Consider the following 18,099-nt stretch of genomic DNA (forward strand, 5'->3'; position numbering starts at 1 on the left):
TTTTTGAACTCCTTTGGCTTCCTCTCTGCGAAAGCTGGTTTTCAAAGATTACCCCCACCCTCTCCCCCCGACCTCGACCAGCTTCCCCTTGCTTTCACTACTGTCTTGTCTCACTCTCAACACTTTTTTCACAACATAAATTATTCTTTCAGTTTTACTGTTTCATCTTCTGATTCGTTTTTGCATTTATTGATTCTGTATCCGTTTCTTTCTCCCTATGAATCTTGTGCAATTTCCCCCTCTTTTTTTCTCTTTAGAGGCACTTTCGTGCTAATCCGCTCCTATCGCCATGTGCTTTCTGCATCTCATGTTTTCTTCTGTCATCATAAACTCCTCTTTTTCTCCCCTCCAGTTCCCCCCATTTCTGCAGCCCCATCTCCCAAGGTCATCATCCCCTCATGCTCCATCGCGGCTTTTCCTTAGCCCTTGTTTTCCATCCACAGAATTATGAACTATCTGATTTTCATTTTTTTATGTTTTGTTTTGCCGGGCGGGCTGGGGTTCAGGGAGAGTAAGGTTATCGATGATGGATCATATATGACAGGAGGAGAGAAGATCCATAACCCCAAAATCAATTTTGGAAAGGGATGGTTACGCTAGCCATCAGTTTAGGAACTAGCAGGATTTCAGGTTGAACATTGGGGGTAGTTTTTGTGTGTTTACTAAGAGAAATGGATTAAGATTATATATTATATATCAAGGGGTTCTGTTTCCTCAAAATTTACAACAACAACAACAACAACAACAACAACAACAACAACAACAACAACAACAACTTGTGTCAACTTGTGTCAGTTTCGCAATGTAGAAGGTCAGCAGGTTGTTTTTATCTTTTTGCACAACATGTGGTTTAGCTTCTCGACAGTTTTGTAGATTGTGGAGGACAAAAACAACAGACAAAACCAAAACAAAACAAAATGCTAGGGTTGACTTTTAAAGACGTGACTTTTTTTAAAGTTACACATGTAATAACATACCCTTCATACTTCCCTGGAAAACAATACGCTGCATAACTTATTCATGTCATGTAAAGCGCTTCGAGCAGGGTTTATAAGCATGATATTATTCAGGCATGGGAATTGTCTGCAAAATCGCGTATTTCTGCGAAAAGGAAATTACGTTTCAAGGAAAATAAAAAAAATTGTCCGTGGCCAAAAAAAGGTAAGTATACTATTGTCTCTATCCATTGTTTGCTTACACGAGAACTATCAAAATATTGGTTTAACCCCTTCACTGCCCACCCCGTATGTAATACGTGGTCATTTTCAGTTTGTCGTACGCCCATAATCATACGTGGGATTTGTGTCAACAACATTTCAGGACATTTTTGAAAACTGAATGGGAGGTAACCACTGTCCAACAACTTATAGGGGTTCTAAACACAGTTCTTTCCCATAGACCGTTCGGATAAGTTGCTAAAGTTGCTACCAGTGTTGAAAATGCTGTTATACTGTGGCAGTGAAGGGGTTAAAATGCTAAAATTCGTTTTTCTTCCGGGGCCCTGGTCCCCCCAATGGGGCTCTGCCCCTGTACCCCATCGGGGCCTAGGTGGCCCCTGGACCTCAGCCTATTTTCAGAGGTTTTTCTATTTTGGAATTCCCATGCCTGATTATTATTATTATTATTATTATTATTATTGTTATTATTATTATATTTTTTTGTATTTTTCAGATGTGGTGATGATCACAGCCACGTTGCAAGTCACAGACATCAATGATGAGCCGCCTGTGTTCAGAAACGCTCCGTCCCCCTACCTGGCTACTGTGGCTGCTACTGCTGCTGCTGGCACCGACATCTACGAACTCTTCGCCAGTGACGATGACAACAATTCCCAAGTGGAATACCAGCTTGTCTCAGGTGAGGGAGCAGTGAAAGATAATACATTGAAACAAGATTTTTAGGCTGCGTATGAGCTCACATTTACTCAAATGACGTGCAGGCTTACACTGGAGTAGAGGCTTTTGGTAGCATCAAGCATTGGTAGCATTAAGCATTGGTAGCATCAAGCATTGGTAGCATCAAGCATTGGTAGCATCAAGCATTGGTAGCATTAAGCATTGGTAGCATCAAGCATTGGTAGCATTAAGCATTGGTAGCATCAAGCATTGGTAGCATCAAGCATTGGTAGCATCAAGCATTGATGATAGTGTGTACAGCTGTATGTTAAATTTGCGTGTGATAGGTGCAAGGAAATATGAACTAGGTGCCATGCTCTTGTATGCTCAAGTTATGACTGATATGATCTTGAAACAAGTGTGTGTGTGTGTGCGCGCGCAAACATTCTTATATATATGCATGATTTTTGCATGTGCAACACGTTTGTGTGTATAGTTAGATTGTTGTTGGTGTTGTTTTTGTTATTTTTATATTAGCGTTTTCCCATAGAAGAAACTTATAGAACAAACCTGTTGCATAATTTTCGTTACACCGATTTGTGCAGCTGACCCAGAGGTGTTCAAAGATCGCTTTGAGGTGGAAACGCGCCCCGTCAAGGACCCAGCCTATGGAACTATCTACAAGGGTTACCTGCGTATCAAGGGCTCCGGCCGTTTCCCTGACGACCGTGAGATCAAGGTTGATGTGTCGGCGCGAGATCTTCGAGGGGACCAGTCCCAGCTGACGGTTATGACGGTGCGCGTGCTGGTGGGAGTCAGGCCTCCGCAGTTCTACGAAGATCCTTATTACGGATACATGCTGGAGAACAGTCGCACTATGGAGAGGTGAGTGAAGTGAATTGGACCCTCCCCCTCTACCACTTTAAAATGACACCCTTCCCAATGTGACAGGGTGACGCAGTAGTCCCCCTTGTCACAGGCGGTTGCTCTGCAATGGCGGAGTTTTCTCCCTGCCGAAGCTTGAGTTATTTATAGTAGTTCAATGTTTTTGGTATGTGGGAAGACAGCACACCCGTGAGATGTGGAGTATCTGTCTGTGATGGGGCCTGGCTGCTGTTGTCACCTTGTATGCTCTTGGGAACCATAGCAGTTTTTATGGGGCTATTAATTTAGCTCTGCAATCTCAATCCTGTGAGGCTGGCTTTGCCTCAAAAGGTGATTCTTGTGCTTCGGGCACTCAGTTGAACCTTCTTCTTCTTCTTCTGCGTTCGTGGGCTGAAACTCCCACGTACACTCGTGTTTTGGCACGAGTGGAATTTTACGTGTATGACCGTTTTTACCCCGCCATTAAGGCAGCCATACGCCGCTTTCGGAGGAAGCATGCTGGGTATTTTCGTGTTTCTATAACCCACCGAACTCTGACATGGATTACAGGATCTTTTCCGTGCGCACTTTGTCTTGTGCTTGCATGTACACACGAAGGGGGATAAGCCACTAGCAGATCTGCACAAAAGTTGACCTGGGAGATCGGAAAAATCTCCACACTTAACCCACCAGGCGGCCGCGGCCGGGATTTGAACCCTCGACCTTCCGATTAAGAGGCCGACGTCTTACCACCCCGCCACAGCGCCCATCACTCAGTTGAACCAACGCACACACTGGCACACAATCCTCTCTCATGTTTAAAGTTCCACACTGTATTAAGAATGCATTATCAGTTTTTGTTTGTTCATTACCTCTGTAAGTTTCTCTCCCTTTGATACTCTCACATTTTTGAAGGTTTGCTTGTTATTATGCTTCTGGACCAGTGAATTTGTTGAAGGCTTTGCAGTGTTTTAGATATATGTATTTCAGAATTATAAGTAGATCACTGAATTGCAGAAACAGGATATTGAATTTGTCATGGAATGTTGTCATGGAATGTTGTCATGGAATGTTGGCGTACCTCATTTTAAACAGCTTTTCAGAAGGACGATAATGATTATATTTACTATGAAATAGTATTTATATTCGTTCCTGGTACGGAAATACATATCAAAAGAATGTTAAATCATGCATTGTCAATTGATTTTAAGAGAATATTTTTCATAGTCTAAAGCTCAAAAACATCAAAATCGCCATTTCTACAATGACATCGAAACGTGACGGTGAATGAAGTGTGTCACTGTGTCAGTTAAGTGATGTGACATCTGGGGTCAACATCCTTACAGTCGGCAAATAAGCCTGAAGGTGTGAAGTCCATCTGGGTCCTCTTCATTGATTCCGTGTGCACCTGAGACCAAGTTAGATAGGCCCACATTAGCAAATATTTCACCCATGTTGTTGCTATGACTACAGTTTTGTTTAGTGGTCTCTGTACAACTACAACATACCCAGCTGTTAGTAAAACTTATTCATGTCTAAATCTGTTGCTGTTGAAAGCCTGTTGTGGTGGGAATTGCACCTGAAAGTCTCACCATATCCATAGTGTCTTTGTTTTCACTAACAGTATATTGATTACCCTCACAAAATATAATTTATCCCCGAGTACGCAGTACTAGGGTCCAACAGACTTTAATTGTGTGTGTGTGTGTGTGTGTGTGTGTGTCTGTCTCGACTTAACAGCTTATTGCTGGTAAACTACTGGGCACAGTTCGTTCAAAAGTTGATACACTAACTTGATAATAGGTCCGATTGATCGTATTAAAACTTCATAATGTTACCTGGGACCTAAATGCGAAATAAATCACAAAAGCCACTCTTAACGGTGGGAGTTTTTGCGGTGGGAGGCTGGTCGCTTTGCGAACAGCCTGAACTAAAGGGGAGACTTGAGCGGCAAACACGTCACGCAGTGACGAGAAAAGCATGATTTGCAAGCCAGACAACGGGTGAGGAAATGGTCTCGGCAAAGAAATTACAATGCAGGGTTTGGTCTCGGTGAAAGAGAGACAGAGAGCACGAGAGAGTCTATGGCCAAAATGATCCGGGTTCGATTCCCAACATGGGCGTTCTAGTTTTTTTTTTTTTTTTTTTTTTTTAAATCCAAGTGACCCGGGTTCGATTCCCGGCATGGGCGGTCTATTTTTTTTTTTTTTTTTTTTTTTTAAATTCTTGTTTACTATTATTTATTATGAACGTTTTAATGTTTTATTTTACTGTAATAATTTTTTTAATTGTGTAAAATAAATAATTTTTTTGTTTGTTTTTGAAATCCACGTGCACAAGACAAAAACTTTCATACTGGGGGAGCGAGCCAGTCTGAAGAGTACTCGGGTCCAGCGCCAGCGTTTTTTATAGTATTTATCTAGTGTATGCAGTCATTAAAGTAATTTCTTAACCCTCAGTTATTGCTTCAGTATATAGTACAGTGGAACCCCCCCCCCCCCCCCCCCCCCCTTTTAAGACCTTCAAAAATCTGAGTAATCGGGTCTTAACCGGCCGGGTCATACCTAAGACTTTAAAATTGGCAATCTAGTGGCTGCTCCGCCTGGCGTCTGGTATTATGGGGTTAGTGCTAGGACTGGTTGGTCCGGTGTCAGAATAATGTGACTGGGTGAGACATGAAGCCTGTGCTGCGACTTCTGTCTTGTGTGTGGCGCACGTTATATGTCAAAGCAGCACCGCCCTGATATGGCCCTACATGGTCGGCTGGGCGTTAAGCAAACAAACAAACAAACAAACAAACAAACAAATTGTATAAACCAACTCATGTCCAACATAGGCACTTAGACCTGACGGACAATAAGCCCCTTAAATTTGACTTTTTTGTCTTAAAAAGGAGGGAGTCTTAAAAGGGGGTAAATGGACAGAGGTTATGAACAGAAAATGTGAGAAAACAGGGTCTTGTTAGCGAAGGGAGTCTTAAATTGGGGGGTGTTTAAAGGATGGTAGCACTGTATTAAGCTAGTGTATGCAGTCAATAAAGTAATTTCTTATCTCAGTTATTGATTCAGTATATATAGCAATGAGTGAATCACTTTGTGGCTGTGGTTTCAGGGTAACCCAAGAAGATGGCAAGGAGCTGCAGATCCAAGTGAAGAAATTCCAGAACGGCAACATTCGCTACGACCTGTACGATGACGCCAGTCAGCGCTCAAACGTCTTCACTATTGACAACGAGGGCAGGATATCTAACCTTCAGGTCAGTCAAAACTCAAGCTTGTTGTGTATTTGCACCCAGCATCTTTTTTGCTTGATATCAATTGCATTTGTTGGCTGTGAGGATGTAAGTTCAGCATCAACAGCAAAAACAGTTGACAGTTGTTTTGTTTTTATCCATTCACTCTGCAGTATTTGAATAAATGTGCTGTCTGATTTCTCATACTGTCCAATGTGGTTGTCAATGCCATGTTCTTCCATTCACGTACGAACCCTTCACAATTTGTTTTAAATTCAATCCTTAATTTCAAATGTACTCAAGAAGTATATTTTAATTTACTGCAGGTTAAACTTGCAATTGAAAGTCTTCCATATAAGTGTTGTTATGCAGAAAAAAATGAATTCAATTGTAATCGGGCTCAGTAATTAAGTAGCCTACTGTTTGATATTTGCTTCATGATGGCTGGTTGGCGGGTTAGTACTTTCACGCACAGAGCAGTACAAGTACCTGTCTTTCACGCACAGAGCAGTACAAGTACCTGTCTTCTCTGGAATAAATTCTTTATTGTTTGTCTTGCAGGTGTTGGACTTTGAGTCAGTGGATCGTTCCCAGCAGCCTTTGCAGTATCGCTTGATCCTGTGGGTTTACGAGGACCTGGAATCCAAAACTCTCTCCAATAACGCTACAGTCAGTATTCTTTGCCTTATTTCTGTTGTACTCAGTATCAAAATCAAGTTGTTACATTTTATAATCAGTTTAACTCCAAAGCCTATGATGCTGAAAGTAACAGTTATCTATTTGTAAATCCGGAGCAGGCAGTGTGAAGCTGTGAATCAGTCACGACATATGAGTAAGACCTTGGCTTGTTTGTCTGAATTTTAAAGAGCAGTCTGATTTTGGAGTAGACCTGTAGAGTGCCAGTTTGGCTTTGATGATTATGAGGAAAATGATGGTGAGGATGATGATGTAATATTCAAATGACTGATCATTCACTTGATACAGTGGAACCCCTCTTTTAAAAAACCCGAGTTTAAGAGCCCCCCCGTTTAAGACCTTTTTCAGATTTTCTGTTCATAGCCTCTGTAAATCTACCCTCGTTTTAAGACTCTTTTTTAAGATCTAATTTTCTCAGATTTTGTTAGAGGTCTTAACCGTTAGGCTGGTTGTCGCGACATATGTCGCGCTACTTTACGTATACTGTCACCTGGTTGTCATGTCACCTGGTTGTCACGACATATGTCGCGCTACTGGCTCAGTCTGTTTGGTCGGTTCCGATTACCTCCCATGGCTGCGAAAACCTATATGACCGTTTTTTGTTATTTTTCTCTCTGTTATTGTTAATTCACCAGTGGCTATGTAACATGTGTTACAGAATTGCACCAGTGTAAGGGTTAAAAGGTAGGTTCCACTGCAGTCCTGAAAAATCATGAGTAAACTTTGTTTGTGGTTGTCAATGCCATGTTCTTCCATTCACTGTAGTCCTGATAATCATGAGTAAACTTTGTTTGTGGTTGTCAATGCCATGTTCTTCCATTCACTGTAGTCCTGAAAAATCATGAGTAAACTTTGTTTGTGGTTGTCAATGCCATGTTCTTCCATTCACTGTAGTCCTGAAAAATCATGAGTAAACTTTGTTTGTGGTTGTCAATGCCATGTTTTTCCATTCACGTAGGAACCCTTCACTCTTCAAACAGTTGCTGTTGACACAGAAACCTGAGTTGACATGGTTGTGATGTTATTCTTTCAGCTGATCATCACGGTGCAAGACAAGAATGACAACAAGCCGGAGTTCGACATCTCACTCTACCTCAAGACAGTGCCAGAAGACTTACCTGTTAGATCGTCTGTTAGAGAAGGTGGGTAGTTACAAAACTCTGTCAGGTGTGGGCTCTGCAGTTCAAACATTGGAGAATTAAAATTTGGAGTGCATATTTTGCTATCTTAGCATTTTCTATATTCTATTAAGCTATTGTGGAAAATCAGTTTGATCTGCATATCATTAATCTGTTCATATGAGAAAGACTATATAATTCGTTATTTGGGGATTATCTTAACAAAAAGGTGAGAACTGCAATTGTGGAACTCGTTAGGGACTATAGATTTGTTTACTACAACTTGGAATGTATTGCGATAAAGTTCAAAATATGTGAATACTGGTGTGTTTTAACCTGTTGTAATGAAATGTTTTCAAGTGTCTGTAGTTTTATCGTTTGAAGCAAGCAGGTAGGAGCTACTCCAATAAACGTTCGTTTCATTTAAATATAATGTTGTGTTTGTTACAGTGACTGCACATGATCTGGACTCTGGGGTGAATGCAGAGCTAGTGTACTCTGTGGACCATGAGTTTTTCTACGTCGAGACTGTCAAAAAGGATGACTTCACATACACAGCTCTCATCAGGGTTAAAAAGTGTGTACCTTGTGCCTTTTACTGTTTTTATACTGAGTAGTAGGTACCTTCTGAATGGCTTGAAATCAACAAGGAATTGACGACTTTTGTTTGAACAAAAACATGTTTCTGAAATATTGTTTGCAGGAAGAGTGTGGAGGGTCTTGGATTTTCTTCGGGCTAATGGTTGCTTCTTCATTTTAAACTAAGAAAATATATCTTGTGAGTGTACTGCCAACAAAGCAAGAAATCTTCTGTGAAGATGAGTAAAAGCAAACATGGAATGGCAACATGAATTTAAGATCATAATTGAAGGAACATTTTCACTTGAAATAAGAAAAAACACCAGTATCAGCTATTAATTTATACATAAGATACTTTCATCAAATGAAAGGATGGTTTGCCTCTGTATATATGTGTGCGTGCAAGTGTGTGTGTATGCTAGTATGTGTTTGTGTGTGAGCATGTATGTGTGTGTGTCTGAGTGTGTGTGTGTGAACGTGTGTGTGTATGCTTGTGTGTGTGTGTGAATGTGTGGGTGTGTGTATGCTTGTGTGTGCGTTTGGTATGCTTGGGTGTGTTTGTGTGTGTGTGTGCGTGCATGTGTGTGTGCTGATTCTTCACATGCTTAGTTATTTTCTTGTTTTCTGATCTCTTGCAGGACCCTGGACTATGAACGCAACGTCAACCACCAATATTCCATGACGCTGTACGCAACCGACAAAGGATCACCACCTCAGTCCAGCTCGGCAGAAGTGCGAGTGACAGTCACCAACGTGAACGATGAGTCACCGGAGTTCACCAGCGCCAAGATGGAGATTCACGTTGACGAGAACGCCCAGGTCGGAGCGGTGATTGCTGTCATACAAGCTGTGGACCTTGACGGGGATGGTGTGACGTACTACTTTACGCGTAAGTTGAAATATGTTGTTACTGTGACACTGGTTTATCTGTCAAGGTTGTGTGTGTATGTCTTTTGATGGGTGTGTTTCATTCGCTTTCCTCATTTTCTTTACTCTCTTATCCCAATGCTTGGAAATTCGTGTCGCTTCCTCCCAGTGGAAAACTAGCAGAAACGAGAGTCGCTCTACCCAGGTGTGTGCGTTTTTAGGTGTGCCACCAGCACTCATGGCAGAATGACTGGGGTCTTTTACGTAACATGCCACTGTGGTGACATGGGGGTGGTACATGGATACCATCTGAGTCAGCACATACCGTTGACACATGCCCGTCCCTGTCTGGATTCGAACCTGCGACCTTAGGATCACAAGTCCGATGCTCCAGCGACTGAGCTACCTGGCTCCACGGGTGTGTGTGTGGTCGTGAACCCTACAAAGTAAAATACAGTATTACATTGTGGAAATAACCTCCGATCTTTATACCTGTTGATGTTTCAGGAAAGTAAACTCAAACAGAAGAATATCTCATGCTCATCTCCGTAACTTTGTATCCATTCCAGCACGACGAACAGAACAAGACGCATTCCGCATCGACCCCAAAGCAGGGCTGATAACTCTAGCCAGGAGTGTCCTAGGAGGCGCTAACTTCTACCCCCTCAACATCACGGCTTACGATGACGGGCTCTGCTGCGGCGGGGGGAACAGCCGTTCGACGGACGGATACATTGTGGTACAGGTGGTGGACATCAACACCCACAAGCCTAAGTTCGAGAGGTGCACGGACTACAGCAATGCCAAGGTCAAGGAGCACGCCAAGGAGGGAGAGGTTGTCTTACAGGTATGTACGGTGTTCAAGCAGTTGATTGGCATATTCTTGGTTATCTGGAAAGGCTTCATCAAGGCTTCATCAAGGCTTCATAGCTAAGATGTATTCAAAAATCCAAAAACAAATAGACTGCCCATGTTCCAAAATTGTGAATAACAAGAGGCGAAGCCTTCAAGGCTCACGTAAGAAATCGACAAACAGTAACACAAACTCAATCACTCCGTCACACACACACACACACACACACACACACACAGTAAGCATAGGTGACACTGTGCAAGAAAGCGAGACACTAGATCTAGATCTGTCTGTCTGCATGTAGCCTGTAACTTACAGGGACACGACTGCCAACTAGTCTCGGCCCGCTCAAAATAACAATGACCGAGACTTTCAGTAATTCCTTCGCGTGACGTCTAACCCTCTTACGCCATAATGTGACGTCTTCAAATGTTAAAGTTTCTACCACAGACATACACACGCACACACGCACAGACAGACAAAGTTACGATCGCATAGGCTACACTTACGAGAGCCAAAAACCCAAGATAGATATGTTATTGGAACGTTACATTTATAACAAAGCAAAACGTCACGTTCACTGACCTTTGACCCAGCTGTCTTTTAAGTGAACAGACAGACAAACACTTATAATACAGGAAAAAAATCTTATCTGACAATTTGTCCAGAAGCTCTCTCACAAAACACAAGCGAGATAATGCATGTATTATGGTCCTGAGAATATGTCATGCTTGAGATATTATGTGCGGCAGCATCACACAGAGAATATTATTCTGGGCCCAGTTGCACGGTTCATCTAGTGACACTACCCTTTTAATAACTGTCTTTGGTCCTCTCTTTTAACAGGTGGAAGCCACAGACAAGGACAGAGGAGAGAATGGAATCGTCAAGTACGGCATTGTCTCGCCCACCAACGGCGTTTTCCGCATCGGACGAGACGATGGTGTCATCACAGTTGGAAAAGACATTGACAGAGAAGCTCCTGGGGAGAAATATATTCAGGTAAGAGAGACTTATTTTCTTTATGTGATGCTGAGAAGTAAACACAAAAGTGAAAATCTTAACCCGGGGGGGTCATCTGGACTAAGTTGGCTTTTGCATTTGTGTAGCCAATCTTGGCAGGGGCCCCAAAATACAAGGGTGGAAGGGGTCAGGAACTCATTGAGTTTTTTTATTTGTCAACAAATGTGTAACACACACCCTTGAGCAATGAATGGGGGGCCGGTAGCTCAGTTGGTAGAGCACTGGACTTGTGATCGGAAGGTCGCAGGTTCGAATTCGGGCCGGGACGGACACGGGTCAACTTTATGTGCAGACCCAGAGACGGAAGCCATGTCCCACCCCCGTGTCATCACAATGGCACGTAAAAGACCTTGGTCATTCTGCCATAAGTGCAGGTGGCTGAATACACCTAAACACGCAGACACCTGGGTAGCGCGACTCCGTTGCTGCTAGCTTTCCACTGGGAGGAAGCGACCCGAATTTCCCAGTGATGGGACAATAAAGTAATGAAAATGAAAAGAAAAAAAAAAAAAAAAAAATGAAAATGAAATGAAAAAATGAATTTGGCCTGGCTGACTTCCCTGTGATTCAGATTCAAGGAGTGAGTGGTGACTTTATATGGCACAGTCTTTTCTTGAGATGGGTACAAAGTGTTCGGTGTTCCAAGAATGATTAAGGATAACAGTGACTGTTGTAGATGTGAACTAGTCTCATATTATGATGATGAGGGAGGGGGGGGATGGGGGTGGGGGGTTGAGGGTTAAATCAGATTGACTGTACTTCCCTGACAATAGGCGACACTCAGATTGTCTCCCAAACCGCTGTTAAGGACCTAGGCGTGTACCTGGACTCTGCTCTGACAATGCAAAAACACATTAGTTTTGTTTGTAAATGTGCCTTTTTTGAGTTGCGCAAGATTTCCTCTGTCAGATCATTCCTGACACTCCAAGCCACTGTTCAACTTGTCTCCTCTCTGATCCTGAGTCGACTTGACTACTGCAACTCATTGCTTGCCGGCCTCCCCACTGAAGAACTTGATCGCTTACAGAGAGTCCAGAACAGTGCTGCAAGGCTCATTCTGCAGAAGTCTAAGAAAGACCATGTCACTCCCCTACTTACCACCCTTCACTGGCTTCCTATGAAGTATAGAATCGAGTACAAGCTGGCTCTGTTAGGGTACCGCTGTTTTGAGAAAACACTTCCCCCCTATTTGTCCCATTCCCTCAGTATCTACGAGCCATCCCGTTCTCTCAGATCCTCCTCTGAAAAACTCCTTCGCATCCTCAAAACCAGGACCAAGACCTTTGGTGAAAGAACCTTTAGGTACCAGATTCCGACCGTCTGGAACTCGCTTCCAAGTTCTATCCGTGACTCCAGCAGCCTTTCCTCCTTCAAAACACAACTCAAAACATACCTGTTTCGTAAAGCCTTTGCTTAGCCTGAGTAGACTCTCCACAACTCTATTCTGTTTTGGAACTCTCTACCCTGTATGTGCTTTATGGTCTATTTGTCAATGGTATCTTTGTGTGTGCGCAAGCGTGCGTGTGTGTGTGTGTGTGTGTGTGTGTGTGTGTGTGTGTGCGTGTGTGTGTACTTTTAACATTGTACGCTAAGTTTTTGCTTAGTGCTTGGGTTCTTGGTGTTATGTCTCAGTTAAATGTATGCTTTGTTTGCTTGTTGATTTGTGCTAGTTTATTCTATAATGAATTTGTAAAGCGCCTGGAGCCAATTGATGGGACTCGCGCTATAGAAAAGTTATTTATTTATTATTTTATTTTATTATTATTAAGGGGGGGGGGGGGGGAAGTTTAAAAAGAGATGAGGACCTGTTTCTTATTTTCTGTAATACAAAGAACAAAATAAAACTTAACCCCCCACCACATGGCCCATTCCTTAACGTGGTGTGGTGGTTTGCGTGTCTCGGTGACCCTAAGAGCTATGCCAGCGGGAGTGTAAACTCCTGGCAGGGCTTCCCAAGCTGGACAGGCCGAAGGGTAGAGGCCAGACTAATATGGACCAACCTTGTGCTCACAGGGCAGGTCCTTGGGCCATGAGCTAAGGGTGAGGTAACCCTGACAGAAACCTCGAGTGCTGAAGACGTATGTGTTGGGCCGCACGGCGCACTCCAACAAACCACAACACTACGCATCAACTGCCATTATGACACTTGGAAACAGAATTGACAGTAATGGTGCTCGCCCTGTGAGGATCCACCAGGCAGGTGCAGCGCCGGACTCCGCGCCTCAAAGGAGTCCACCCTCAGCTACTGGAGGTCCCTTCATCTCGTCTTGTGGAGCCAGGGAACGAGAAAGGAAAGCGACTGGCCGGAAAAACAGCAGAGCCAAGGACAACCCCACTATTAACATCATGCATTGGAATGCAGAGGGGGTATCCAATAAGAAGGAAGAATTAGAGCACTTCCTCTATGAAAACAGCATCAACATCTGCTGCATTCAGGAAACACACCTGCAAGAAGGGAAGCCCTTTAAGATCCGAGGGTACCAGGTGTTCAGGAGTGACCGACAAGGGAGGAAGAAAGGAGGAGTGATGACTCTGGTCAGGAACAACATAAATGCCAGTGAAACCAACAGATACATGGAAGAAGCAGAGTACATAGAAGTCAAGATAACGACCAATGACAGCAAGATGAACATCGTCAACTACTACTGCCCCAACGACAAGATGCTGTCGCTTGACACAATCCAGGTCCCTGACAGCGGCTTCCTCATCGCTGGAGACTTTAACAGCCAGTCCCAGAGTTGGGGATATAAAACACTAGACAGGCGAGGAGAAGACATTGAATCTTGGCAGGACGACAACCACCTGATCCTTGTCAACGACCCCAGAGATCCATCTACCTTCTACTCGCGCCGCTGGCACTCAACAACAACACCAGACCTGGCATTGTGCACGGATGACATCCACAAAAACATCTCAAGAAAAGTGGATGAACAGCTGGGTGGAAGCGACCATCGCCCAGTTCTCCTTACCATCAGTAGAGACTCAGCATCTGAGCATCCACAACACCCGAGATGGAACTACAAAAAGGCAAAGTGGGGACTGTTCAGCATACGAACAAATGAGCTGACCAGAGCCATAGAAACAGAGGGGAGAAACATCAACAACGTGATAAAGGAATTCAATGCTAGCATAATCCAGGCAGCCGAAGACAGCATCCCACGTGGAGTGAGGAAGGACTACATCCCATACTGGTCCGATGAGCTGCAGAAGACGCATGATGCACTCACAAGAATGAGAGAAGAGGCAGAGACGAACCCTAGCCAGGAGAACAACATCAAACTCCAAGAAAGCAAAGCAAAACATCTGAAGACAAAGCTAGAGTGCAAGAGAAGAGGCTGGAGAGAAAAGACGGCAGGGCTGAATATGGAAAAAGACACAACAAAGCTCTGGAAACTTACAAGAGCACTGAATGAAGAGGGCAACAAGGGACAGAAGATCACCCTGGAGGAGGAAGGAAGAACACTCACTGGAAAAGCCGCTGCCAATGCTTTCGCCCAAGCATATCGGGGAGAAAGCGACACCACCATACCCCTGCCTCTACAAAAGGAAGTCAGAACAGAAATTAGAGAAAGAACAGAAAGAAACGTCCAGGATGCCATGCAACAAAACATCACTATGGCCGAGCTGAAGAATGCCATCAAGAAGCTCAAAAAGAAGAAGTCTCCAGGTCCAGACAACATTACGAATGAGATGTTGCAACACATAGGCAACTCAGCCCTCCAGAAACTACTGGGCATCTTCAACCTCAGCTGGAGACAGGGACAGGTACCTCAGTGCTGGAAGGAAGCCAGGATGATCCCAGTTTTAAAGAAAGGGAAAAACAAGACCAAAACCCTGAGCTACCGACCCATCAGCCTGACAAGCTGCGTATGCAAAACCATGGAGCGCATTGTCAACCAGCGCCTGCAGCTGTACCTGGAATCAGAAAGCATCATCGTCCCAGAACAAGCCGGCTTCCGACAGCACAGAAGTACGGAGGACCAGACAACACACCTTAGCCAGGTCATAGAGGATGCTTACCAGGCCCAGAAGGTCACCCTGGCCACTTTCATTGACCTGCAGAAGGCCTTCGACAAGGTCTGGAAAGATGGACTCCTTGTGAAGCTCCTACGTTCCGGCGTCAAAGGCAACATGTACCAGTGGACCAAGTCGTACCTGCACAACCGAAAGGCCAGAGTGCTGGTGGACGGTCACTGTGGCCGAAAGGTGCTACTACGCCAAGGAGTTCCACAGGGAGGAGTACTCTCCCCCACGCTATTCATACTCTTCATTAACGACCTGGTACCAGAGTTGCCCAAGGGAGTCCAAGCGGCACTGTATGCTGATGACCTTGTTCTCTGGTGCTCGGAAGAGTATGCAACCACAGCAACCTACAGGATGCAACTTGCCCTAGAAAAGGTTGCAGCGTGGGCGGAAGACTGGTGTGTGACCATCAACAGGGAGAAGACCACGGCCACTCTCTTCACACTCTCTGCCAAAGCGACACCTGGCAAACTGACCTTGGGTGACACACCCCTGAAATTTGAAGACCAGCAAACATACCTGGGGGTCACCTATGACAAGCGCATGACCTGGAAACAACACATCATGAATGCAGAGGGAAAGGCCAGGAGAAAACTAAACATCATGCGGAAGCTGGCAGGATCACACTGGGGTGCAAACGAGAAGATCTTGAAATCAGTCTACCAGGGGACTGTACGACCGCACCTTGAGTACGGATCAAGCTCTTGGGCAACAGCAGCCAAGACACACCAGCAGGCCCTAGACAAAGTACAGAACCAAGCGCTGAGAATCATCACGGGCGCAATGAAATCAACACCCATACAGAAGATGGAACAGGTGACTGGCATTCCTCCACTGAGCAAAAGGCGAGACTGCAAAACAATGGTACAAGCCACCAAGTACCAGTGCACTCATGACCATCCAATGAGTGACAGACTCAAGAAGATGTCCTCAGGCAGGCTGAAAAGATCAAGCTTCGCTCTTGAGGCAAGGGCTTTGCAGAAGAAACATCAGACAGAGATGCCAGAGCTAGTGGAGCCACCATCTTTCTCCCTTGACGCCCCACCCTGGGAAGACAGACAAGGAAACCTGGACATACAGACCAGTGTCCCCTACCTCACAACAAAGGACGAGCAGAGCAATGTGACGAAAAAAGCCCTGACTCTTGCCATGCTTGAAGAAAGGTACCCCCAAGAAGCATGGATACGGGTGTATACTGATGGGTCAGCCACAGAGGCCGTCAAAAATGGAGGAGCGGGGGTGTATGTCCAGTACCCCAGTGGAGAGAGGCAAGCAGAGGCTATACCAACAGGCCTCCACTGTACAAACTACAGAGCTGAGGTACAGGCACTGATCCATGCAGCATACACCATCAACGACAGAGTCAACCATGACAACCAGGTGGTCTTCCTGACTGACGCTCTGTCAGTACTACAAGCAATGACCAGTAGCAAACTGCCTCAGCTGGAACACGCTCTACACAACATCAAAAGCCTGAGGACAGTACTGCAATGGATCCCCTCCCACTGTGGTGTACAAGGAAACGAAGAGGCGGACAGGATGGCAAAGCTGGGTGCAGAAGATGAGCAAGAGAACAACCCTGTGAGCCTGACAGAGATGAAGACCATCATTAAGTCTCTGCACAGGACGCCCCAGCCACAGGACAGCTACCACCTGCTATCCAGACCACAGCAGGTGGTCATCTTCCGCCTGAGAACGGGACACAACAGACTTAACCAGCATCTCCACAAGAAGCTGCATGTTGTGCCCTCCCCCATGTGTTCTTGTGGGGAAGCAGAGCAGGACACGGCCCACATCCTACGAGACTGCAGGAACCACCAGGTGCTGAGAGAGGAAATCTGGCCAATGCCGGAGTCCTTGCACAACAAGCTGTACGGGCCAGTGGCTGCGCTGCAGAGGACCACTAATTATATCTCAAGATCTGGACTCCAAGTGTGATCGGCGATCAAAAAGAAGAAGAAGAAACTTAACCCCTTCACTGCCCACCCCGTATGTAATACGTGGTCATTTTCGGTTTGTCCTACGCCCATAACCGTATCTCATACATGGGATTTGTGTCAACAACATTTCAGGACATTTCTGAAAACTAAATGGGAGGTAACCACTGTCCAAGTACTTGTAGGGGTTCTAAACACATTTCTTTCCCATAGACCGTTCGGATAATGCTGTTATACTGTGGCAGTGAAGGGGTTAATCAAAGGTCAACATAAAATGTCTGCGTTAGAACTAACTGATACATCAATGGCTTGGAAGACTAGCAAGTTTACTGTGTTCACAGGTAACGGTGAACGTAACAGACGGAGCTGACCCCCCTTTGGACGGCTGGTGCACATTTCGCGTCGAGGTTGAAGATATCAACGACAACCGGCCGCAGTTCGACCGCACCGACTACGTGGCTGACATCACCAGTGACACCCAACCTAACCAGGTCATCCTGGGCGTAAGGGCCTATGACGCTGACATTGGGAAGAACGGAGAGATTGAATACTCCTTGGTGGAGGACGCTGGGATCTTCAGTGTGTATTCTGCCAACGGTTTCATTCGACTCCAGGACTCTTTAATCGGGGTAAGTGTGTTGTATGTGTAGCTTAGGCCAAAAAAAAAATAGGTGTGGTTACGGTAACATAGCCAAAAAAAATAGGGTAGGTAGGTAGGCAATCACTTTTTTTTTTTTTCTAATGTGTACAAATTAAACCTACTTGACAGGGAAATAAGTGTGCGACACGGGCGCTTTCGCTTTCATTGCGTTTTTTGCACTCGTTTTTTTCTTCTTTTTTTTTTCTTTTGACAAATGTAATAAAAAGTTATAGGATCGGCCCCTAAAAATAGGGTAGGTCGGGTTACCGTAACCACACCTATTTTTTTTTAGGCCTTAGTGAAGTAATGAGCAGAAATCCAAAAACATATAACATTATAAGTATTACCTTGCCAGCATCTTGCATGCGAGATTTATCGATGATTTTGAGATGAGTTCATTATTTGTACAATAAGTGGTTGTCTGGGTGTCTA

At 44.6% G+C, this 18,099-nt stretch overlaps 1 protein-coding gene across 1 annotated transcript in view; it reads left to right on the forward strand.

Moving 5' to 3' along the window:
• Positions 1-18,099, forward strand: part of LOC138958345 (neural-cadherin-like) — an 87,645-nt gene that overhangs the window by 25,942 nt on the left and 43,604 nt on the right. Inside the window, exons 2-13 of the mRNA XM_070329497.1 lie at positions 1,672-1,857; positions 2,441-2,720; positions 5,811-5,955; positions 6,493-6,600; positions 7,661-7,769; positions 8,196-8,322; positions 8,963-9,213; positions 9,761-10,038; positions 10,891-11,249; positions 13,254-14,832; positions 15,601-15,906; positions 17,369-17,656. Of these exons, the coding sequence (XP_070185598.1) occupies positions 1,672-1,857; positions 2,441-2,720; positions 5,811-5,955; positions 6,493-6,600; positions 7,661-7,769; positions 8,196-8,322; positions 8,963-9,213; positions 9,761-10,038; positions 10,891-11,249; positions 13,254-14,832; positions 15,601-15,906; positions 17,369-17,656 (4,016 nt within the window). The remainder of the gene's footprint in view (positions 1-1,671; positions 1,858-2,440; positions 2,721-5,810; positions 5,956-6,492; positions 6,601-7,660; positions 7,770-8,195; positions 8,323-8,962; positions 9,214-9,760; positions 10,039-10,890; positions 11,250-13,253; positions 14,833-15,600; positions 15,907-17,368; positions 17,657-18,099) is intronic.

Source organism: Littorina saxatilis, linkage group LG1, assembly GCF_037325665.1.
Source record: "Littorina saxatilis isolate snail1 linkage group LG1, US_GU_Lsax_2.0, whole genome shotgun sequence".
NCBI classification, from domain to species: Eukaryota; Metazoa; Mollusca; class Gastropoda; order Littorinimorpha; family Littorinidae; genus Littorina; species Littorina saxatilis.